We start from the raw sequence: 24,462 nt of genomic DNA, 5'->3' as shown, positions 1-24,462 counted from the left end.
TTCATCCACCTCTCCAATAGGCCAATCCTCTTCGACGTATTTTCTTGCTGTTTTGTATACTGCATCATTATCTCCCTATTCTCTTCACTCATTTGTCTAAGCAACCCTATAGGACCTCCTTCTCCTCTATGGGATTGCGTGACAACGCATCAGCAATAATATTTAGCTTGCCTTTCACATGCCTCACCTCCATGTCCAATCCATGGAGAGACTAAATCCACCTAACGATTCTCTTTGAAGCTCCATCCAACCCTTTTCTTCCAAAAATGCCCACCAAAGGCTTGGATCCGTTACCACTGCATATCTTCTCCCCCATACAAACTGCTGACATTTCTCAGTTCCCCACATACAGGCCAGAGCTTCCTTCTCAACAACCGAATATCGCTTCTCTGCATCTTTAAGCACACATGATGCAAACGCAATTGTGTGTAGCTTACACCCTTTTCTTTGCATCAGTACACATCCTAGTCCATTCTCACTTGCATCTGTATATAGCTCCACCTCCCAATCATCCTTAAATCCTTTTAATATGGGCGCACTCACTATGGTATTCCTTATGTCCTCAAATTCATCATCGCATCTTTCACACTAATTGAATCTCAAACCTTTCTTCACCAAGATTCTCACGTTTTTCATCCTCTAAGCCAGATCTTTCATAAATATTCCATAAAATTCAACCAACCCCAGGTATGAAAACAACTCCTTTTTATCTTTCGGGGTGTTCATTTACCTTATTGCCTCCAACTCTGCAGCCTTTGGTTTCACCCTATCCGCCAATAATTCATGTCCCAACTATTGAACTTTCTCCACTTTGAAACTACATTTCTCCGGTGAAATAGTTAAACCTGCATCTTCTATTCTTGCCAATACCTCTTTCAAACGGATATCGTGCTCCTCCTCATTCTTTCCCCATACCAATATATCATCCTGTTAACAGCATGTTCCTGTCAACCCCTTTAACTTATTGTTCATGACGCTCTGAAATACACTTGACGCGGACACTAATCAAAATGGCATCCTCTTGCATCAGTACAGGCCAAAAAGAGTTATAAACACTATAAGGTCCATCGAGTCTGGATGCAACTTAACTTGATGGTACGCTGCCTTTAAGTCAAGAGTCGAGAAAAGTGCAGCCCCGCCAATTGTGACCAACAAATCATCAATTTTGTGAAGTGGAAATCTATCTGGTTTTACACTTTTATTAAGGCCTCTCGGGTCAGTGCAAAGCATCAACCCCCCAGTGGGCTTTCACACCGTCACAATTGGGCTTATCCACTCAGCCGCATCTGTCTCCTCAATTATACCCTCATTCATCATCCTTTTAAACTCATTTTCCACATCCTTCCATGATGCAAGAGGTCTGGTGTGCATTCTTGGTCTTATTGGAATAGCCCCAGCCTTCAACTTGATCAAATGGACGAATCCCTTAAGACACCCCATCCTTTGTGCAAATACTTCCTGAAACATGTTAAGTGGAAATACCTCTGTACCCTTTGCCTGGGCGGCTTGCACAGATGCTGGAACCCTCTGTACCACAATTATTTGTGAGGGATGTTCGGGATCAAGTCTCAACCCCAGGTCAGCCTGGGCATCCCAGGAGAGCAAATTCCCTCCTTGGACGTAACCATAACCATACCCTGGGCACAACTCCCACCATATCTAAATTGGGCCCAAAATTCCCCTTTTATGTTGATGGGGTCATCCCCATATGCATGGGCACTTACGCTCGCCTCTTGCAGCTCACAATAATTACTTAATTCCTTCCACATTTCCCAAGGTGTAATTGTCATGCACCCCAGCCGGCGCTTATGGAATAGGTGGCGCCTGCAGGGCCATTAAGCTTGCAGTTTTGTCCTGCTGTTTTCTGCTTTCCGTGGTCCAGTGTTTCTCTCCTTGACGGCTCCGGAGAAATTTAGCCAGCCCCTTCCGGCAGCACATCGTGTTGCAACCCAAGTTAGCCTGTCTTTGGTTTGCGCTGCACTGTTTACTTTTCTTGCTACTTTTCGTTCGGCTTTCTGAGCGTATTTCCCCCTTGTTTCCCTTGCTTGGCCTTTCGGGGTCTCTTTGCTCTCTCTCTCGCCACGTCCTGGTGACAGCCTCCTTTCCTTCCCCTGGAGCCGTTGCTCGGGCGTTCACTTTTCTTTCTTTGCTTGTCTCATCCGGTTTCTCTTTACCCCGCACCTCGACGCTGCTCTCCCTCCGGGGATCTCCATCTGTCTCAGGGGTTCTCCTTGCTGTATCCCTTGCCTTACCGAGGCCTCACCCCCCGTTTCCTTGTCTCCCACTTTTCTTCCAGAGGATTCCCTTCGCCCTTGTTTGTTTCCTGAGTGTAAACCTTCACCTGCATCCGCAAACTAGCTCAAGAACTGTACACCAGTCATCGGCTTCCCTGGTTTTATTTTGCGCCAGTCCTGGCTTTTTCCCTGTTGCAGGATGCTTTGGGAAAGAAGCCACTTTCCTTCCTGTTGTAATCTCAGGCATTGTGGCCTCCCTTCGAGGCAGGCCATATTTCGACAAAATAAAGGACTACCACAGACGGACGGGGACATAAGAAGGCACCCTCCAGCAGTACCAGCACTTCAGGTGAGGAGGAGGCTTTGGAACTAGATTCTGAAGAAAATACTGAAGGGGTTGACAGAAATCTGCCCGGTATCTATCAGCAGTTTTACAGGCACCACATTAACTGATATCTCTGCATGGGGTTAACATGTTTAGGCATTCCATTAACCGCATTCACCACACCCACTTCTTCAGCATCATCATTTCCTTCACCCACCCAAGAGGCTGAACAATACTGTACCATTTTAACACTGCCCGTCTTATTCCAATGCCTACAGCAACAAGCCATATGCCCTTTCCGTCCACAATAATTACGTGTCACATGGCATGTATAGCATTGCTTATCACTAGCTAAATGATTTGGGTTTCCACATCTGTAGCATCTCTTGACAAAAGATGATCTCCCTTCCATCCCTTGCTTGGAACCCATTTTCTTCTTGTTTATCTGTTTTGACTCTTCTTTGTTGTTATACTGTATGCAGACTTTATTTTGTTCCACCATGTTTGCACAGCCAACAGCACTCTTGGTGGCTTCCGTATCCCTTGCCTTAATGCATTTCTCTGCCTGCTCCACCATTTTCACAATGTCTATTGCCCGCTCCAGTGAAAAGTCTACACCACTCGCACCTTCATGCCACAAGTCTTGCCTTATCTTGTGGTCAGCACATTGGATCATAATTTGTTCTCTTATGTGTTCATCCCTACAATGCATGTAATCACACTTAATAACCAAACCACGAAGGGCAGTCACAAATTCTTCAATTGTCTCACCGACTCTGATCCTTTATAGTGAAATGGTATCTTGCTAAAAATGTTTTTTCCTTAGCAACAAAGTGTTTGTCTGGCTTTAACAAGTTTTGTTCAAATATGTTCAAACCTTCAGCTTCATGGTCGGCAACTCTGGCAGCTTCTTGAATATTGTTTGTCCTTCCTGCCCCAAACAATGGTTTAATAGGGAGTCTTTGCGATCGACAGCAAAATTGCTTCTGTATACTCCATGTAGGTACCTCATGTAACCATCTTTTCAATCAGCCCACTTGACATTTGGCTCTCCCGGGCTCATCAAAAATAATATGTTCATTTTTATTTGTTTAATTTTTCAATGAACTCAGTTTAATTTCACTAATTTATTTATTATTTATTTATTTAAATTTGTAAAGCGTGCAGCAGCCCAGCGGCATCATGATGCTTGTTACAGTCAGAATGCTTAGTTACAGGCAGAGGAACAGTAGCAGTTTTGCATACAGGCTTTTAACAGAAGAGAAACATACAGTGGGTTAGATGAAGAGGGAAGTTTAGATTTTTTTACGGAAGGCAAGGAGAGAGTTTTCCGCTCTAACCTCTGGGGGTAGAGCGTTCCAGAGCTTGGCAGCCATGTACTAACATACCAGTAAACACCATTTGGGTTCTTGCAACTAATTACTGTTCAGGACACCTCATGTGTCATCAACATCTGTTGTGGAGATCTTTGTACTTGTGTTTTTTCAACATGCTTGGTGCCACAATTTAACACGCCTGACTTTACAATGACATTGCCCATGCAAAGCTATCCACCGTCTTTTCTTTTGCCTGCCTTTAAGATGGCGGCTTGAAATCTTGCGGCTCGAAATCTTATGGAAACGTTATAGACCGCAACCTCTTTAGTTTTCACCCACATCAGGGAACATCTAATTATTTATTTTCTTGCACGCATTAGCTTGATCGCGGTTGCTGGATGCCCGTATTCCTTTGCAATTGGGCACTGTCCCTCGCTCGCTCTCCTCGCTCACCTGATGCTGAGATATCCTTCACTTTCTGTGCCTCCTTCCCGGGACTTAGGGATTATTGTAACACTCGTGGGCTCTGTGCTCTCTTACCTTTCATGTAGTGCTCCTGGCTCAGCATGATGGCGCCTCTTGCAGCTCGCTCTCTCATCGATGAGCACTGGCTGGGGCTGCTGGAACGTTGAAAAATCCTTGTTGCCAGTATTACGTCCAGTGATGTGCTGGACATGGTATGACTTAATACATTTACTTTATTTCCAGGTCATATCATCAGCAGCCCCAGACCCTTGTCCATCTCCACACAATCTCTTTTTCAAACCCTAACATTCCCCACAGAATTCATTAACATCACAAGCTCCATTGTTCTAGAGCTCCCATAATAATACATGGAATGACAAGTTGATCAACATGGTATTGGAATATAAGACAAGGCATGGAGCCTATAACTATGTACATCTTAAAACTAAATACAGCACTATGCCTAGATAAAGCACTATAACAAAGGGCTCCAATCGGTAGGCAACAAAGACAGACCCCTATGTAGCACAAGCACAGGTTCGGGTACTGCAGACTGCACACTTAGGAATCTCACCTTCCATTCTGCACCAGAATCTCCCAAATCTGCGAGAGCAGACCCTGAAAGGGACTCATCTTGTCCTCGAGCCACTGAAGTGGGTCTCACACTATCTGGAGGACCAAATCAGCTAAGGCTCCCCATTCTGCTGCCTCAAAACGGGTTCAACTGTCATTGAAGCCCAGTAGGATGCCGAAGGATACTGATGGTGCTACTTTGTCTTTGCTCTCCCCCATCTCTTTTAACTACATTACCTGCATCTCAAATCAGCTCAACGCCAGATTGTGCTTTTTCTGAGTCCTTCACCAGCTTGGCTCGAATCAACCACTCAATGCCGGGTCCTGACTTGAACCGCTGGCAAGTCACTTGCCAACTAGAACCAGGGGTTACACCATTAATTGACCCAACTCACCATTGAACTGGCGCTTCCTCGAACTGCACACTGGAGCACCAGGATCACCACTGCAGGATCAGCAATGCGAACCGCTGGAGCGTCACTCTTTGACCCTTTCTCGTGGTTACAACTTAACTCGACCTGGCTAGACCTCAAGCAGATCCTGGTGAGCACGCCGACTTGCTTTGCCAAAAGCAACCGTACAGCAGAATAGAGCTACTACATTCGAACCTGCTCAATGCCTGCTTGCCACTCGGGCACTGTAAGGAACTCGAGGTGACAACAGTAAAAACAGACACAAGTGATCACAGTTCAAGGGTGTTTATTGAACTATAAATGCAAGGTGGAAAAACGCCTAAACTAAACCTAAATCTAAGATGGGACCGAACGTCGACCATCAAATGAAAAATAAGGTGGTCCCAGTGGTGTTGTATCAAAATAAAAGGGCCTATACTGCGAAAAACCTATTGCCAATTTCTTACAACTAATTACAGAAAGAGTGTGAGATAGGGTATCAAAATAAAGAAGAAAGTGTTCACAAATAATGTCAGGATGTGATTGCCTCGAGGTCTCCCTTCCCCATGTTTAGCACAGGACAAAGTGGGACTTTGGAGCACAGCACACGCTCGAGCCTTCCCAGCACAAGCTAACAGTTCCATATCAGCTATCAGGTTCTTCGATGATTAGTCTCTTTATAATGAAAAATCTATTGACTTTGAGGCCTGATACTCTCAACAAACAAACACAAAGCTCTCTTCTACGAACACTTCGGGTGATGGCTTCACCCCTCGGCCCCCCCTCATCTGGGCACTGACCCTTCAGAACACTTTGGGTGATGGCTTCACCCCTGGGTCCCCCTCTTCCGGGCGCTGACACTTCGGACATATTCAACAAATGAACAAGACTGTTCCTTTTTCAGCAAACTTTGGGTGGTAACTTTCCACCCCTGCATCTCCCTCGCCCAGGCTCGGACCCCAGAAGACAAGGGGGATACTTCCCTTTCCCTTGACTTGCAATGTTCACGTTTTCATAAATCTAAATGTCTTTTTAAACAGGTTTTTGGCCTTTGCCTCTGGTTGTCGGCTTCCCTCTTCCATGTTCACTCTCGTCAACTTTTATCAACAATTCCTCATGGGACTTTTAGACTCTGCCGCTTTTCATTAGCACCCCTCGCCCGGGTTCACTCTTGCTGATTTCCACAATGCACAGTTAATGTGCTAATTTTCAACATGCAGGATTCACTTCCCTTTCACAGATCTCTGTCGGTCAAAGACTTTCGACGGTACAGAGGACTTTACTAGACCCCTGTATGAGCACCTTGACCATTCTTGGCCACTTCCCAAGGCATTCTGGTTACAGTAGTCTTTTTACCGTTGGGTAATCACCCAGAGTTTCCTGCGTGAACACCCACATGATGCCGGACTCCTCCTTATCTGGTTTCCCCCTTTTTCTCAATAGTATCCTTTTGCTTTTTCAAAGTTCAATGTATCCTTCGGCTACTTTTCATTCAACATAGTTCGGCTTCTTATCAACACTCCCCTCGACTCACCGGCTGTGATGACCTGCTTGTCTTTCTGATGTCTTGTAGTCAAGGTTTGTACGGCTGAGAGCAGCGTCTCTCCTCGGCTTGATAATCAGCGGAGGAGGGTCTCGTGTACCAGGCACATCTGTTGCAATACACGTTGGCTGATGTTCGTAGATTTATCGTTTCCTCTGCGGAGGTTCCACAAGCCTTGGTCAGAAAGAACAAGGTCGACTCTCTCCTTGTCTCCCTCTCGGTCTGCGCAGTCTTTCTCCTCCTCTTGAACTGCCGTCTTGAGATAGCTCTTATGTCGTGCGGTCTGCCTTGCTCTCTCTGTGCTCTTGTGCTCCACCTTTCATCCCTGTGGGGAAAGGAAAGAGCCGTCAGGTGTGTGTGATTTTGGTCAATTGCCTGACTTTGTCTGACCCTTAGGTTGGGACATGTCAGGTAAACCATTTTAGAATTAGTCTGTTGTCTTTTGTGTTGTGCGCAGGTGTTCGAGTATCCTGCAGGGTACAGAGAGCAAGAGGTGTTATGTGTGATTATAGCTTTTATCCTAGGCGATAGGTGATTTTGGAATGGTAGGTTTGGTAGGGTTTGTGAAGCAACTGGGAATGACTAGAATTATTATCATAAAATGAACAGGGGGGATTGTGGCAACGCTAGTGTTTTGTTTGAGCAGAGTGGGAGTGTGGGAAATAAAAATCAGGTTGACTAGGAGGAGAATGACTTGGAGTATTAGGGTGGTTTCTGAATGTACACGGGTTCAGGGTCCTAAGAGGAGGAGATTTATATATGGAGGGTTTGTTGAATGTGGGCAGGAGAGATGTGGTGAGAGGAAGGGTGGCCGAGATGGTACAACTTATGAAATCCATCCTTCTCATCTTCCTCTTCGGTATAATAACACGTCTCACCTGGGTTATTTCCCCAAGCATAACCCTGGATTCCCCCATCCAGGTGATCCTCTTTCGCTCGCCCACCCCTAGTGTTGATGTCTGAGGGTATCAGCTTTTTCATGGCCACCTGAGTAAGGGTTTCTTGAGGCCTGCTCAGGTGAATACCCTCAGGTTTCTCACAGGCACACACGATCCAACATAGCATACTCCAACTTAGCTTGATCCGCTTGCATCAATGCTCGAAGCAGGGTTTGATATTGTCAACCCACCAAATATCCAAAACCAGGTATTATTGCCCAATAACTGCCGCCATGGTTCATTTTGTGCCCTGTAGAGTGGTTAGGTCACTTGTGCACTTTTTTCATCCAAAATTAACTTTTTTGTGGTTTATAATTTTCCTATCGCCCCTGCCTTCAAGCTCATAGTGTTACATTCTTCTATCTGTTGCATCTTCTCTGCTCTTTCCACATTGGTGGGTTTTGTAGAATATGTTCTATTTACTCTTCTTGTAGATGGTGTGTTTGATTAAAGTGTATTGTGAGGAGTCAGAAATGAGAGGTGGACACAAAGATATGTTATTCTCTAAGTCAGACATTTTATTAAACGGAAATGGGTTGGAATAATTCCTCTCTAGCCCTATTCTAAAGATGATTCTCCCTACCTGAAACTAAACTAAGGATCTGTCTGTGTCAAGTAGTCAGTAACTTAAAAAGCAGTCCTTGTGTTCAGAACATTCTAAGCTGACCCTCACACTAGAAACAAAACAACAAAAAGTGTAGGTAAATGTCTTTGACTTAATATTAGTAAAACATGTTCACAACCAAACCTATCAGTATAGTTCCAAGAAAAAGGTGTATCAAGGAGAAACTATTAGACCCCAAGGGTGGTTCCTTTCCCCTGGATTTTTGGGTAGGATGGCAAAAAGTCTCTTTAGCCAACAATTCCTTTGTACAATGTACTGACAGACCCTTAGATCCATAGGGTGGTTCCCTTCCTCTAGATTTTTAGGTAGGATGGCAAAATGTATCTCTTTAACCAACAATCCCTTTGTATCAAAAGATATCTCTTTAACCGACAGTTTATCTGTGTCTTTGGTACTGGATTCACAATGTTTGTGTTCAAACAACACATCCCATAGTAATTTTTCTTTAACTTGAAACAATACATTCCACAACAGTCTTTCTTTCACTATTACGGATTGCCTGGTAAGCTCTCCTGCCAGGAATCCTTCTATGGGGTTTCCAGATTCCTGGTACACTCCCATGCTAGGTATCTCCCCTCCAGCCCCTAAATGTCAAGCTCTTCGCACAACTTCAGGTACCTGGTATACTGCCCTGCCAGGACTTCTGTAAAAGTTCATATGTCAAGTGTTTTCCTTTCACTCCCCTTTTTGCTCTCACTGGCTTTGCTTCCCAAACTGCGTGGTATTCTTCTACCTGGGCGTCTGCAAAAGTTCACGAGTTAAGGGATTTCCTTTCGCTCCCCTTTCCCTCTCACAGGCTTTGCTTCCCAACTGCCTGGTATTCTTCTGCCAGAGCTTCTGCAAAAGTTCACGAGGTAAAGGGTTTCCTTTCTCCCCCTTTCTCTATCAGAGGATTGGCTTCTCAACTGTTCTTTTCTCCATACAAGGTAGAACATGTTCTAAAGTGTTCAATATGTTTACTTATGGTAGCACTTGTTTCAACTTTCCCCCATATTGACAAATCATGCATCCTGTCTTGCCTGGGGCCTGGTGTGGCCCTGTGTTTCATTGGCTTTTAAACATTCTTCTTATTGGCATTTGAACTTGGGCAATTAACTAAGTTTGGTGTCTTTCTGTCACTTGTAACTTCATACAGTTTGAACATTCAACGGTGTGCATGTGATAATGCCCGGGGTCCCCTGCTGCTCAAGGCAGACTTCCCGAGTCATCTTTGCGTCTCCACCTTTGCTCAGCTTCCACAGAGTAGTCTTTTCTTTTCCCCTTCAGGATCATACGGACACTCTGTCAGTGTCCGACGTGGCTCTGCGATCTACTGCATCGAACCGGAGAAGCTGTTTGTTGGTTCGGTCGTGTTCACCTGAGTCTCTGCATGGTCTCCAGCCTTGCCACGGCTTGCCTTCCTTCACGCTCTGCTTTCCGACTCACCACACCAGTCCGGATACCTCGCGGTCAGGAGCCCCAGCACAGGATTCCTTGTTCTCTCCTGCACAACAGTACCGTTCTGTACTGCTTCTGCCATGTCCCGCTTAGTTTGGGTCCAACAAAACAATTAGCCTGCACATTAGACTTCAGGCTTCTCTTGATCTGCATAAACTCATTTTTTATTATTATTATTTATTTATTTATTTAGTTTCGAAGAAACTTTACAAAATTACACTAAAATCCAAATACAATAAAAAAACACAGTATATCAAAAACACATTATAACAAACACTGTAAATCAAATCCAAGTCAAATCAAGTCAGATCAAATCCATTATGACAATAAAACAGTAAAAGACTAAAACAAGTACAATCTATCATACAATAATAAAACCGAGCATTTACCAGCAATTTTACCAGCAATTACCAAACATTTCGTTCAGACAACCCATTAGTGCACTTTACACTATCTAAACGTTTTTTAATAGTTAACCACAAATAATACATAGCGATATGGACATTTTGGTTGTCCGTGTTGAGACAATAAGCCCAAAAATGATCAGCCTTTATGTATTCCAAATTGTGAACAAATGGTCCCAGCCACTTCATATATTCTGGGCCCAATGTCCTACATTCAGTGAAAATATGTTTGGCAGTCTCTGGGATAAGTGCATTTTGACACAAGCGACAGTATCTGTCTTTTTTAAGAAAGCCCATCTGTGGACCCATTACTGTTATTATCTGTAGCTGATTTATCCTCAGCCTTAGCCTAAATGCCCGCATACCCCTATTTGGGCATTGTCTAAGGTAGGCTTGAGGCTGCAGATAACTATGCACAATATTTGACATACATGCGTAACTCTGTAGAGACTGTACATGCCTATAATTTGCCACCCAATCCCACTGTCTTAACTTTTTTGAAAAACCCTCTTCAGTGTAGCATAGGGTGTGCCCCTGGTAAAATCAGGGAACCATCCTATGTCTTTGAACAGGTCATGGACCACCAGACCAAAACTGTCTCTACCATGTACCAGGGCAGCCAGGAGACTAAGCAGTTGACATCGAGGATTTGTATGGATTTTGATGTATAACAGCCCACGTCTTCTCAACAATTCTCCTTTAAAAGAAGTCAAACCAAATTCGAGTCTTATATACTGAATTGTTGCAGATGGCCTGAGTCTCAACATTTGCTTCCAGAAACTGCCTTCTAAGATGTCTAACCATGATAAATCAGCCATGGCCAGGGCTTCCAATCCATAGAGTATTGTTGGGCTAAATCTTTGTTTGTACAAGGCAATGATTCCCTCCAATGAATGCCCTGCTGTATTCCTTACAAATTCCGAAACAGAGTGGATCATCCTATGGGCTGTAACCTTTTTTCTTATCTTGATACTCTTATAAGATGTTGTGCTATCGATATCTAACCCCTGATATGTATACACCTCAACGTAATCAATTATTCGCAGGTCACACTTAAGTATAGGTCTCTTCACCTTCTTAGCTGAGACAGCCAACATTTTGGTCTTATCCATATTTATGGTCACATTGTTTAAATCTGCATATTTACAGAGTGCCATGAACATTGCCTTGATACCCAAGAAGGTGTAATTTAAAAGAACCAAATCGTCTGCATACAATAAACTAATTTCTCCTCTTCCTCGTCTCAGTACTTGAGAATGTATGGGAGTTGAAGTCCATAGATGTTAATGGATTTCTTAGATGTGGTTGTTCAAAAGCTTTCCATAGAACTACATCAGAACCATAAGATGTTACATATGTGCTGTGGGTGTTGGTCATAAGTGGGGTTTTGACTAGTGTGATTTTTAGGAAAGGTTTTCTGACTTTTACTATAGGGTGGAACTGTTAGGCGACAGTAAGCCATTAGGGTCTTGGGAATTATAGAGTCCTCCTCCGGAGGAAAGGGGGAATACCTTGCCTCATTCAATGGAGTCACCACCTCCCCCCAGCAGTCTTCTCCTTCCCTGTGATCCTCCCTCATATAGCTGCCCCCAGAGTCAGGATCGGGTAGCTGCTGCCATTCTCTGGCCACCTCCAAGGAGTTCACGAAGGGGAAGTTAGTGTTGATACCACCAGATTCATCACAGTATATCATTGTATAGAACCTTGATTGGGCATTCCCTTTTTTTTGGGCAGTGTTACTGTGGTGTTTGAGTCACTACTGGATCACATGCATGCCCCTCTTAAGAACATAGCCTTCTGTAATGAATCTGATGGTGTCATCGCTCCTTTCCTGGTGGTGACCTCTCCCGATGTGGCCAGGGGACAGCAGACGCTACCTGATCCTGACCCCAGGGGCTGCTGTATGAGGTGGGTCACATTGGAGGGAGACAACCTACTGGAGACTAGCAGGGCACCATCGGAGAAGGCATGGTATTCCCCTTTGTTGGGAAGGAGATAGGGTCTTCTCACCACCCTAGGTGATACTGAATGAGAATCAAACACTAGGGAGCACATTCAGGGAATAGGGGGAAAAGGGGTGCACACAGAGGAGGGTGAAAGATCGCTCTAGTGCATGCATTAGAGGCTATACAATAGATGCAGGTATGAATACCATCTTAGCTAATGGAACTTAGGCTCAAGTGCGGCAAACATCATTATATGTTTTAGTGTTAGATCTCTTGCATGAGCGTGAACATCACCCCCTAGCCTGGCCAGGTCTCACAGAGTCTGTGAAATCCGCTATTGTTCTAAAAGTTACAGGCCCTCACACACAGGGAAAAAAGTGACCTGCAGGGTCATGTGAAGAGAGCAGCATGCCTCTTGGCAGTACCATCCCACGGGACAGATAGCAAGGCCCTCCTGCCCCCAACGATCCCCGCACAAGAAATACAGCTTTGAAATGCTATTTTCCTGACACCCCTGCATGTCCTGATATTGTATGTATATTTATGTGTTCTATGTGAAGCGCTTATGTGTAAGTGCTATATAATAACACATCATTATCGTTTGGCCTTGGACGTCTGCTTGCATTCACAGTAATTTGGTAAATGGGCCTATACGTGCTGATATTAATGATACATATAGTGATCCATTCTTGTATGAAATGTCTTATCACTTTACAGTGATATTGTAACCATATTTTTCGTAGTGTACTTAGAAACAATGCTATGTGATGCCACTTCTCGTTTTGTCAAGGGTGAAAGGTTGTGTTCCATTGCCTCCCGTGATGTGACTTTGGGGTGGGGTCAAATTACATCACTTCCTGTGATGTCATCAGAGGTCAAGGGTAGTGTGATGTCACTTCCGCAACTCCTGGCATTTTGGTGAAATGACATCCCCGTCCACTCATTCCCCTAGGAAAGATACTGAATACCTTCTAACAAGATCTGACTTGCACTCCAAAACTCATGACAATATCTGCTTTGACTCTGTCTACAGGTTATTCATAACTAACTTGCACTTAAAGACTTTAGAGAACGCTCACCCAGACTTTCCATGTAAAATATCAAGAATGAACTTCCATTCTCATAACTGCAAGACTTCTGGGACCAGGAAGATGAGCCGAATGAGAACTGAAACACTTGTGTACGAGCGCGATAGAAATAAAATATCAATATCAATAACGCAAGTTGCGCTCTAACTGATGGGAGCGCATACCAAAAGCTGCGATATTTAAACCAAAGCTCAACTGACTATGGAGAGATGAAGCTACTTCTCTTGGTGAGGACCGGGAGACCGTGGGGCCACAAGGAGTGCTGTGGAGCCGTCCAGCTCAGAGAGGGAGAAGAGGAATGCTGTCCGCAAGAGAAGGTATGCTGCAAGATCACCAGAAGCCAGCACAGGGCTCCTGGGCATCCACAGTTGTTCAGCGGCAGCATTTGCCTACTCAGAGCCTGACACGAAGCAGACAGGCCCAGCAGGAACCGCAGAACACATAGAACCCGAGAAATAAAGGCGATGAGGAGAGACGCCCAATGACCGTCACCGGTTCACCACGAGTGGAACGAAGCATGACCGGAAGAACAGGCGAGTCCCTGGAAGGGAAGCAGGGTCACCAGGGCGTATTGGCCGATGTGCCAAAGGAGAATAATTGTAAAGAAAGCAAATAAGGCAATTGAAAGAGAAGGAACCTGTGAACATTTTACTGATGGGGAAACCAAACGAAAAGTAAGACCCTTTCACGAATGTGAAAATGTACAATACACATTTTCGAAACGCCCTGGCAGGATAGTGTACCAGGCAGATACAGAGTTATATAAAGCAGATCCAAGAAGATATTGGGCCTCATTACGAGTATGTAGGTAGCCATGCCCTTAATAAGGGCATGGCTGCCTCCATACCGGGTTCTGTAAATGAGGAATTACTGGGTCATTCCAACCTTGGAGGACCCGGTATTTCCTCATTCACAAAACCAATCCCCATTCCCAATTGAGTCCCCATAGGGCACCATGGGAATGGGGAGGGAGCTAATAACGGGCCCGTTAATAACAGGCCCGTTATGAGTTCCCTGGTCCCTTTGTGGGACCCGCTAAGGACGCCTGGTTTTACCAGGCGTCTTTACCGGGTCCCGCAAGGGAACCTCGTAATAGGGCGTCCCGTAATGAACGGTGCCGGTCCCATACCGGCACCCTTCATTACGGAAGCGCCTGGTTCGTAATGAGGCCCATTATGTTGAAAAATAGTTGCAGACTCCCCAAGAAGAAAAGTCCTTGCAAGAGAAATATACCAGGCAGTTGCAAGTGTGTTTTAAGAAGGCCCTGCCAGGAGAAGCATACCAGGCAGTCACAAGTGTGTTTAAGAAAGCCCTGATAGGGAAATACACAAAGCAAGTACAAATTGAACAGTGTATAAGAAATACATTGCCACGAAGGGGTCCTGAGAAGGATATATCGGGCATAGCCAAAGGCTGTGTAAAAACAGAGAGAAGAGGAGTAAAAAACTCGCAAGAGACTACACCAGGTATCCTAACAAGATAAAGATAAATAAGTGTCAGGGAGAATTCTCTGTTTAGGCTGAATTTCCTAACCTAGTGAGTCCCCCAGCAGCTTTGCTGGATTTCTGGAGTTTGTTTTTTTCTCCTGCCAAGAGCAAGACTCTTTTTCTCCCACTCTTGGACATGATTTGTGGTGTTCCTTTGACTGTTAATGTGTTTTATGGGCTATGGGGTCCTTTACTCCATAGGGTGTCACGTGTTTTTACTATGTGTGTTACACAGCACCCTCCGTGCAGTGACACAGGGGTGTCATAGTGACACCCCACCATAGACTCCATACCCTGGGACTGACTACTGTCTCCCAGGGCATGTAAAGTCACCATTGGCTTTACTAGTCCCAAATTATGAACAGAAACCAGTACAAACCATCATATTGTGGACGTACTGGTCGGGGCAATTCGATTGCCCCGGGGTCTGTTAGTCGAGGGGGCACGTCTCCGTCCCCCCTGATCGAGTTTTGGCTGGTGGCTCCGTCCCCCCTGATCGAGTTTTGGCTGGTGGCAGTGGATACTACTTTTTATATTCGACCGCAAATATATCTCTATGGGATTTTCCCATTGTTCGAGGCTACCAACTTTAATTATTTAACTCTCATAGCCTTGAACATACCGCCGGTTTATTTATTTAATATTAATTCGCCGGTTGGTATTTTTTGCCAGGACTCGATTCTAAAATGGTGTTTGTGTTCTCTTCTGTGACTCCAACCCAAGTCGAGCCCTTTGTTCCACATTTTGGCGGGCTTCTCCACAGAAGCCTCCAAAAGGGGTGCCACTCTGTCTGGGTACCACAGGGGGTGCAGGAGGGGGTTTAGGCACCCCGGACTGAGTTACCTTGGTAACTCAAGTCGCACTCTTGTGTGATTGGCCCAACTGGTGAGCCGGCCGGCTCACCACTTAGCATGTTTGATTGACAGCTAGGCTGAGTGAATGGGGGTGTGCTCCATAAAAGCAGGGCTTTTGGGACTGGAACTTCAGAAGTCGCCACAGGACCTGAGAATCCAACGAGGGAGAAGCTGAGCCGACCTGCTACGACGACACCACCGGTGGAGCCCTGCGGAACCGACTCACCACTTCCCGACGACAGAGAAGATCTCCCGGCTGGAGAGTCTTCTTCCCCTGACTGGTGGGCACAACCAGTTTACCTTATTTTTCTCGCATCCCAGGACGTCATGTGGTCGAATTGCCCGTGCCAAGCACCCCGGCAACCGGGTAGCCACTTACCACTGGACTGCGAATAAAAGGACCGCTCCTTTTAACTGAGAACTCCGCGGCTGGTTTCTTCCCTGGCAGTGCAACGGACTCCTGTCTTCCTCCCCGACGAGATCCTCTCTTCCCCCGGACGAAGCACCGACTTGCATCCGCTGCCAGGAACAACTGCCCCCGCTAGAGTATTCTCACCACTTTAAGGTACCGTGTCCGCCAGGCCTCCCTTTCTAAAGATTGCTACAAGGTAATAATAATCCCTTAACCTTCTGGACTGGGCTGGCCGCCTTGACCATCTAACCGGTCCCTTTCTTTTGGTCCAACTCTTTCCGAACCTTTTCGAGACTTTTGTGCACTTTTCAACCGTGTGACCTCGGACACATTTCGTTCTGATCCTCTTAAAGTGGATCCAGCTTTCTGGACTCTAACTTCACGGTTTGACTCTGCCTTCCTCTCTTGCTGTGTTCTTTTGAAAGTGTTGGGATCTGTTTCAATTTATGCTCTGCCTTTCTCTCCCTTTTAAACCGAATTATTAGAGTGCCATCTGCGTTAAGCGCTCACCGCTGTCTGAAAATAAGTGGGGCTTTACTTAAGACTTGTCTAATATTCTTTGAAGGCAGTGTATATCTTTTAGTGACCGTGTTTTTGAACTGCTTAATACTAGTGCCTGTGTGTTTTATTAGATGTGGTTTTAAATAAATAATTATATCTCTTTTACACCAAGCTCTGGTCAGTGTTTGCTTGTTCTACTGTGTTCTTTTGACCTATTGTGAATACTCTGTATACTGCCTAACTCTTCTTGAGGGAAGACTGACTACTCAGCCACAGCTACCAAGTGAATCTGTGTGGTACAGACTGCTACCAAGTGGGTTTACTGCCAAACACCTGTAGTCTTAAATCTTTTGCAGTGGTCCCAGAGGGAACTCCACAGGTTTCTGCCTAACAATAAGCAAGTTGTTTTGTGTATCAGTTGTGTTGTGAAGGAAAAGAAATTCAAGGAACTGATATCTTTGAATATACAACAGAGGGAAGAGAAATCCAGGGGAAGGGAATCACCCTCTGGAACCAGCAACTCTATCCTTCTGTAACCTTTGCGTTGAAGTTATACATTTATTTTCCTTTGGAACATTTATCAATCATTCAAGGCCAAAGTCAAAGACATTACCATTTTCACCTTAGAGTTTATTGGTTTAAAGTGTCAGAGTCAGAATAGCACTTTGGACATGGGACTGTTTTGTTTTGGACTTTCTGACATCGACAGACCCTTAGTTTTGTTTTAAGTAGGGAAAAACCTCTGGCGATTAGTTTGTAGAGGTGTGAAAGCTGAGTGGGCATTTTAGCCTTTACTTATCCTTGTAGTGCTGCAAGGCAGAAGCCAATTTGTCGCTGTTTGACTGACATTTTCTCAGCTTTCCAAATCCATACATTTGCATAGAGTTTCAGAGACCCAATATCTTATGCAAAAAAGCCTGTTTTCATATTTTGTACAGTTGCATTTTGAAACAGTTATTTTTGTATGGAAAAATAGAAAATAATACTAGTGAATGTTCATTTCCTTGCAAACAAAAGTTGATCACAATATGTATACTGTTGGCGGTGATATTTTTTTACTGTTGCAAAGTGCATATGGTCTGCTCGCATTTCATTTTTGCATATGATTCTCTGGGTTTTCCAGGTGGCCAAAGCAGTCTCCCATTCGTTGAACAACTGTGTGAACTGTTTGCCAGGACAAAAGGACGTAGACATGGCTTTGAAGAGTATTGGTGAATCCAGTAAGAAACTCCTTGTTGACTCGGTAGGATTTTAAAGATTTTATATTTAAATGTCATTGCAGATTCTGTGTTCTCTAAAATCTCTTCAGATACCATTAATGAAGCAAGCCGCACCATGTGCATTTGGCATGTTGGTTCTCAGATGGTCAGTAGTCTTGCTCTAATGTATTACCACTTTATATACCTGTACACCTTAGCACCTGCCAGCCAGTCTCACCCAGGTCCCTCAGGATTTCTTCAGCACCTTTTTTTTGGGTGCCTTTGACAGAAATAGTTTAAAGTTACACTTAGTAGCAGTGGCCTTTTAAGGTACCAGTTCATGCAAAGGGTTCATAATGCAGCAGCAGTCAATAACATTTGAGTACTTTATACTTGACAAGGAGAGGTCGGGGCAGTGGCATATTTAGGCTTTCTGCTGCCCTAGCTCAACAAAGTGCATGGCCTCCCAACTTTACCCCACCTCTGCCAGGATCTGCACCTTCACCATATTCTGCCCATTGAACAGACTCTGTCCACCTGCCCAAACTATACTCCTTCACCCTCATGTTTTCCCCCATTTTAGCTCCATAACAACATAATGAAGTTTTTAAGGCTGCATGGATTAGAAAGTAATTTCTTCCACTCTATTAATTCAAGCCTGTTGAACTGGGGGACTCCAGCTCTTTAAGACAAGGTAGCAATACCCTTGAGATGGATGGGGATGCAGAAACTATTCAAACATCAATAATCGAAACTACTCAGGTAGTTGGCAAAAAGATAACTATTTTAATATCAATTATCTAAAACAGGGAGTACAACGGACATCAACAAGAATTCGTCCTAGGTGACATCAACCTACGTATTTACTAACGTCATCCTACGTGGCAAACTACAAAAACCAAGTGGCAATTGTGATAGGGTCTACGAGAACATCTAAATATACGTTCCATACTAGTCAGAAAGTGAGAGAAAGTGATCGTTTTCTTAACATCAGGTGGGGCAACTAAGACCTCCCCTCAAACAGGTCACTATGAACGTCACTAAATATACAACGTCTCATTGGTTACACAAACTATAGGGCCCTTAATCACGCGGACTCCTACAATTGGTTGGCACTCTAACCTCTGTCCATACTTTTCCACCTACGTTAGCAGCACGCAGGCTGGGCTTCCAGGTGCTGGTGAGCTCGTCTTAACCATAGCTTCCCACCAATTAGCATAATCATCTATCATCACCTTAGTGGTCAATTAGGACTTTGAACTTGTCTTTGAGAGTGTTCTTTGCTCTGAAGAATTCAGGGGAGTGAATGCACGCTCTTCATCCTTCCACATGACTGAAGACCACAAATTCGAGCTCTGGTACATTTTAAATACAATTTTTAATAGACATCTGATGTCTTACTTGTTTTTGTCCATGTCTTCTGAACAGGAGTTTTGTTCTTTCACATGATTTGTATCCAATGTCTACTCACCCCAGCCTGATACAACCTTGGCTTCCTAGGCCTCATCCAGCCTTGCCTTTCTGAGATTCACTTTGTAATTCAATTGTTTTTAATTGTGACCCACTGGAAAAGAGGCCTTCCTTTTTTAGTCCAGCTCTGCTATAGTACATAGTGGAAACATCCATTCTTTACTCATTCTTATACGTATTACACGGCCCACGGTAGCAGGAGTGTAGTTATGGTTAAGTTACTAAACTTATAGGAAGAGCACTTTTTAGGCGGCTTATAACTTCGCTCACCCTGGACGAATCATCACCAAACTTTGCAAAGAAAGAATATGGCCGGCTCTGAATCCAAGTTGGGTGAGGTTTCGTGCAGGGGGGGCAAAGTTATAGGCGGGGACCCAATTTTTTTTTTGTCCATAAACTGAATGTGGAAAAACTTTGTGCACGGCTACAGCCTGAACGGCTGGATGGATTTTCACCAAATTTGCGGCAGGAGCTTGGGCTTGGGCCAGAAAGCGTGCGTTTGTGTGTTTGGTGGAAATCCGACCAGTAATTCTTTTGCAAAATACTGAAATGTACATCCCAACAAATTTGTGACATCTGGGTCTGCTCCGCGGACCCATTTCCCCGTTCGCACCCGGATCGAAGTCTCATTGGCCTGTGGTACCCCATGCTGTCCGCGAACAGTGGACGTGGCCGGTGGTTGGCTGGAGGGAAGCATGCTGTGCGTCAACATTTTTGGGAAACGCTGCTATGGTTTATTGGAGGATAGTGGCGCACCGAAAGGCGTTGGGAAACATGGTTTGCAGGATCGGCTGGGTGAAAGAGGGCCAAGCGAAGATATTGGCAACGTTTTGTGCTGTACACTGCAGCTGCCGTTGGTTGACTTAGTGTGTTTGCGTTGTTTTGCGGCGGTGGGTTTGTGGCGAAATGTTCCCATGCTTGTCTGACTTGGCTTTTAATGGTTGTGAGTAAGGCGTAGCCTTTTTACTGCATGGGTATGGCATGTAGAAATAGCCTAGGGCTTGGGCACCACCCCCACTATGTAATGCCTCCATGCATGGGAGAGCAATGAGGCACTTAGCGGTTAGGTATGCGGCCGAGTCTGGTCACACCATTGCTGCAAGGGAGGTGATAACTACATGGAGAAATGGAAGGATTGTTTGGCAGCACACTGTAGCGATATGGACCATTTTTGCAGCTACTGACATACACTGCATTGGTGGGTAGGTGCACAGAGGACTATCATCTGTTGGTCAGTGTAGGCAGACGGTATAGAGGGTGGGGAGTGCATTGGAGATATGAGGAATTTTGCAGTTGGTGTACTATGTTGTGCTGTGCCTGCAAAGGTCCTACTGCCTTATGCACATGTTGAAAGTAGGTGTGAGAATGTTGCCTTGTTTGAGTCCGTTAGTGTAGCTATATGTACTTTTAGGCAGGAAAGCACCGTGGGAAATGTTGCCATGCATGCCTCTATTGCCTTCCAGTGGGTGTGTAGTAGAAGTAGGGAATTTGGTGCATGGGAGGAGGCCATAGGCCTCCGCCTATGTACCGAAGAGCCTAGGGCATGGTCACAGGCTTGCTTTAGGGAAGGAAGTCAGAGATTGGCACATGGAAGGAATTTGTACGCAGGTACTCTCATATACTTTATTGGTGGGCAGTTGTGGCGGCGACTATCATTTTTTGGTGCATGCAGGGAGACTCAATTGGGGATGGGGAGTGCATTGGAGACAATGGGCCTCATTACGAGCATGGTGGTAGCCGTGCCTGTATGGCAGGCACGGCTAACGCCATACTCGCTACCGGCCCCACCACCCGCGATTGGGCAATAACCGGCTCATTACGAGAGGAATGGGACGTTAATTGCCCATTCACGGGTGGAGGTATTGCCGGGCACCCGATTCCCATTCTGCCCCAAAGGGCAGATAACAGTGCCGTTGATAACAGTGCCGGTGCAATCACGAGTTCTGCTCGCGGGTGCCACACAGCCCGCCAGGTCTTAATGCGGCGGGACAATATGAAAGGTGCCGGTGCCTTACTGGCACCGTTCATACTGTTCCCGCCACATTTATAATGAGGCCCAATATGAGGATATTTGCAGTTGGAGTGCTATGTTGTATTCTGCCTGCAAAACCCTTACTGGCTTGTGTGCATGGCTGGGGCCCTTGGACATAACAGGGTGGGCACTTGTTGGAAGTAGGTAACAAAGTGGCCTTGAATGGGTACATTACTGTACCGATATGTCCTTGTGGACAGAAAAGGTAAGTGGTGACATGTTTCCATGCTGGCCACTGGTTGGAAGTAGGTTGGAGAATATAGCGTTGTTTGAGTTTGTTAGTCTATCCATATGTACCGGTAGTCAGCAAAGGTATGTGGCCACATGGTACTATGCATGCTTCTACTGCATTTTACTGGGTGTTCTGAAGGAGTAGTCTATTGGGTGCATACGTGGAGGCCGTAGGCCTCCACCTATGTACCCAAGAGCCTAGGGCTTGGGCACAGCCTTGCTTTAGGGAGGGCAGTCAGACATTGGCACATGGAAGGAATTTGTACGCAGGTACTCACATATACTTTATTGGTGGGCAGTTGTGGAGGCGACTATCATTTTCTGGTGAGTGCAGGCTGACTCCATTGGGGATGGGGAGTGCATTCGAGACAATATGAGGATATTTGCAGTCAGAGTGCTATGTTGTATTGTGCTTGCAAAACCCATACTGGCTTGTGTGCATGGCTAGGGCCCTTGGACATAACATGGTGGGCACTGGTTGGAAGTAGGTAACAGAAAGTTACCTTGATTGGGTTCATTACTGAACCGATATGTACCTGAAGACAGTAAAGGTAAGTGGTGACATGTTTCCATGCATGGGTCTATCGCTTTGCAGTGGGTGTGGCAAAGGAGTAGGCTGTTGCTAACAAACCCGCAAAGCAATGCTGCTATGTGTGGGAGTGCTGTGATATTGCAGACATATGTACAAAGAGTACTTTCACTTTGCCTTAAGTCATGTGCATAAGTTATTATAAGCATACCTTGTGCCATACAATACACTTGTAAATATGTAAGTGTCGTAAGGTCTGCGCCTTTGCAGAATCACTGTGGAGGGCATGGTCCAGTTCGTAAAGGAGAATTGGTGAGATAAAACACCATTTGCGTTAGGAGTGGTGTGGACGTGAACAGAGCTTCGCTTCAGGGAGTGTAGTAAGAAAGGGGGACATGCAAGGATTGTTTTACTGAGTAACGTTTGCGACATGGCCTATGTAGGCAGATACTAACTTATAAAGCGTTGTGGGGGTAGGTGCGCAGGCGACAACCTTCAGAGGCTATTGGGGATGGGGAGTGTATTGCAGATGATATAGGGATTTTTGTAATCGGTGTACCATGTTGTGTTGGGAGTGGCAAGCGCCTACTGCCGTGTATGGGTGGCTACGGGCATTTGATGTAACAATGTGGACATTGTTCGGAAGTAGGTTTTGGACTGTTGCCTTCTTTGGGTCAGTTCTTATACTGAAATGTAACTCCAGCGTACACGGTTGGAAATAGGTATGTCTCCTGTGGGTGCTCATCGTCACATCATGGGTGTGGAGGACATTTTGCAGTTGGCACACCAGTAGAGGTGGCGTGAAGTGACTGCATTTGAATATGCTGAACGTTATTGGGCTGGTTGTCAATCACATACTGAGATGCCACAATCAATGTACAGTATGGTACACCTCTCATAATTCACTGTACTTTGAGAGCGAATGAAGGTAGTGCAAAAAGAGACCAGTTAATAAGCATTATACATGAAAAGTATTGATAATGTACAGTCCAACACAAATACATTTGCCGGCGACAACATCATGAAAGCCGTTGAGTCCAACTATATACAGGATGGCAGGCCATCTGACTGTAACCTTTGTTTGGCGTACTTGTTGAGATGGGCAACGGAAGCGGGTGGAGCTTTACTGTGTGCAATTCTAATGTGTGCATCGCTTCTGTTAGCTATGCCTGTGTGCCGCATACAGCATCGCAGCAGTCACTGGCGTTAGTGACTTCACTTGTGGACAGTAGTTCCTCACAGCGTGCACTCCAGGTATTTATTTTATGTGCGTGCCAAGCATAGCGCACTCTGTCATGTGAGCACCTAGAATTGGAAAGGAACAACATAAACAAAAGCAACAGTGGACATGCGCACACAGAGTATACGGTTCTAGAACATTCCATACTTGACTAACAATACAGTTGGAAGGACTTTATTTTGCCACAGAATGTAAAAGACAATGTGCCAGTTGGTGCATTCACCGCTGTTTTATTTCGCAAACAAAATCCAGTGACCAATGCCGTCTGTGCAATTCTGTACTTCTGTTCTCGTCTAGCAAAATGGGAAAAGGGCTACGTAGTGGTGCTTGGTGGCCCGTGTGGAGGAAAACATTTTCTTTGAAAGGTAGAGAAGGTAGCATCGGGTGCCTCTGGGATGGTTTACAGAATAAAAATTTGCAGGTTTGCAGGTTGGTTCGTATAGCAGGAACCGCAAGTGGACATACCGGGCCATATCGGTTGGCCCAGATAATAATGATGAAAAAGACATTGCTTATGGTAATCTTCCAATGGTTGGTCCACCAGCCATCTATTGTAATGTGGAAGTTGTGGCACGCGCAGTAGGGTGCAAGATATCTGAGTAGAAATAGGAATAAGAGTAGATGTAAGTATTGGCTATTAGTTGCAGCGTACATCACAAAACTTTGCGGGGAGGATAATGTAGTAATGGCTGCATGCCTGATGGACCATGAACTACTGGGTGTTAGTGCGTAGCGTCATATGTTAACACACTGCCTTGGTGTTTGGTTTGTAGGTAACACTGTTATTATACGGCTGCACACAAGAAAATGTTGTGGAACCGTTGGGACTAGATGCTGTTTTCATGTGTTTCTTTTTTACAAAAGTTGACAGTGGTAGCGAGTGTAGTTGGACCCCCGGCACAATGTGTCTGTGTGTCTGCAAAGAAAGTAATACAATAAGAAATGTAGTGGGTGTCACCTCGGAGTGCTGGAGAATGGAGGAGTTGCTTTGGTAAGAAGTGCATCAATTAAATGTGAGCTGTAGATGTTTCTGTGCCGGTTGACTGCTGCGTGCGCCTGTGGCCGTTATAACCTACAGTATACTGATGGTGCGTAGACGTAGTAATTGTGTGAAAGGGCATAAAAAGAGCATAACAGGAAATGTAGCAGTGTACGAGTGCGCAGAAAGTGTGGTGCTTTAGTGTACGACTTGCATTCCATGTTCGTCTTGCCTTGTATGTC

General features: G+C 45.2%; 1 protein-coding gene across 11 annotated transcripts in view; it reads left to right on the top strand.

Annotated features, from left to right (window-relative positions):
• TLN2 (talin 2) overlaps window positions 1-24,462 on the top strand; it is a 7,472,684-nt gene that overhangs the window by 2,260,914 nt on the left and 5,187,308 nt on the right. For all 11 annotated transcript variants that reach the window (XM_069624483.1, XM_069624482.1, XM_069624486.1 and 8 more), the window contains one exon: window positions 17,664-17,783. In XM_069624483.1, the coding sequence (XP_069480584.1) occupies window positions 17,664-17,783 (120 nt within the window). The remainder of the gene's footprint in view (window positions 1-17,663; window positions 17,784-24,462) is intronic.

This window comes from Ambystoma mexicanum, chromosome 11 (genome assembly GCF_040938575.1).
Source record: "Ambystoma mexicanum isolate Mex_15411 chromosome 11, UKY_AmexF1_1, whole genome shotgun sequence".
Classification (NCBI taxonomy): domain Eukaryota; kingdom Metazoa; phylum Chordata; class Amphibia; order Caudata; family Ambystomatidae; genus Ambystoma; species Ambystoma mexicanum.
Note: the sequence above shows the minus strand (reverse complement) of the source record. Positions and strands in the feature narration are given on the sequence as shown.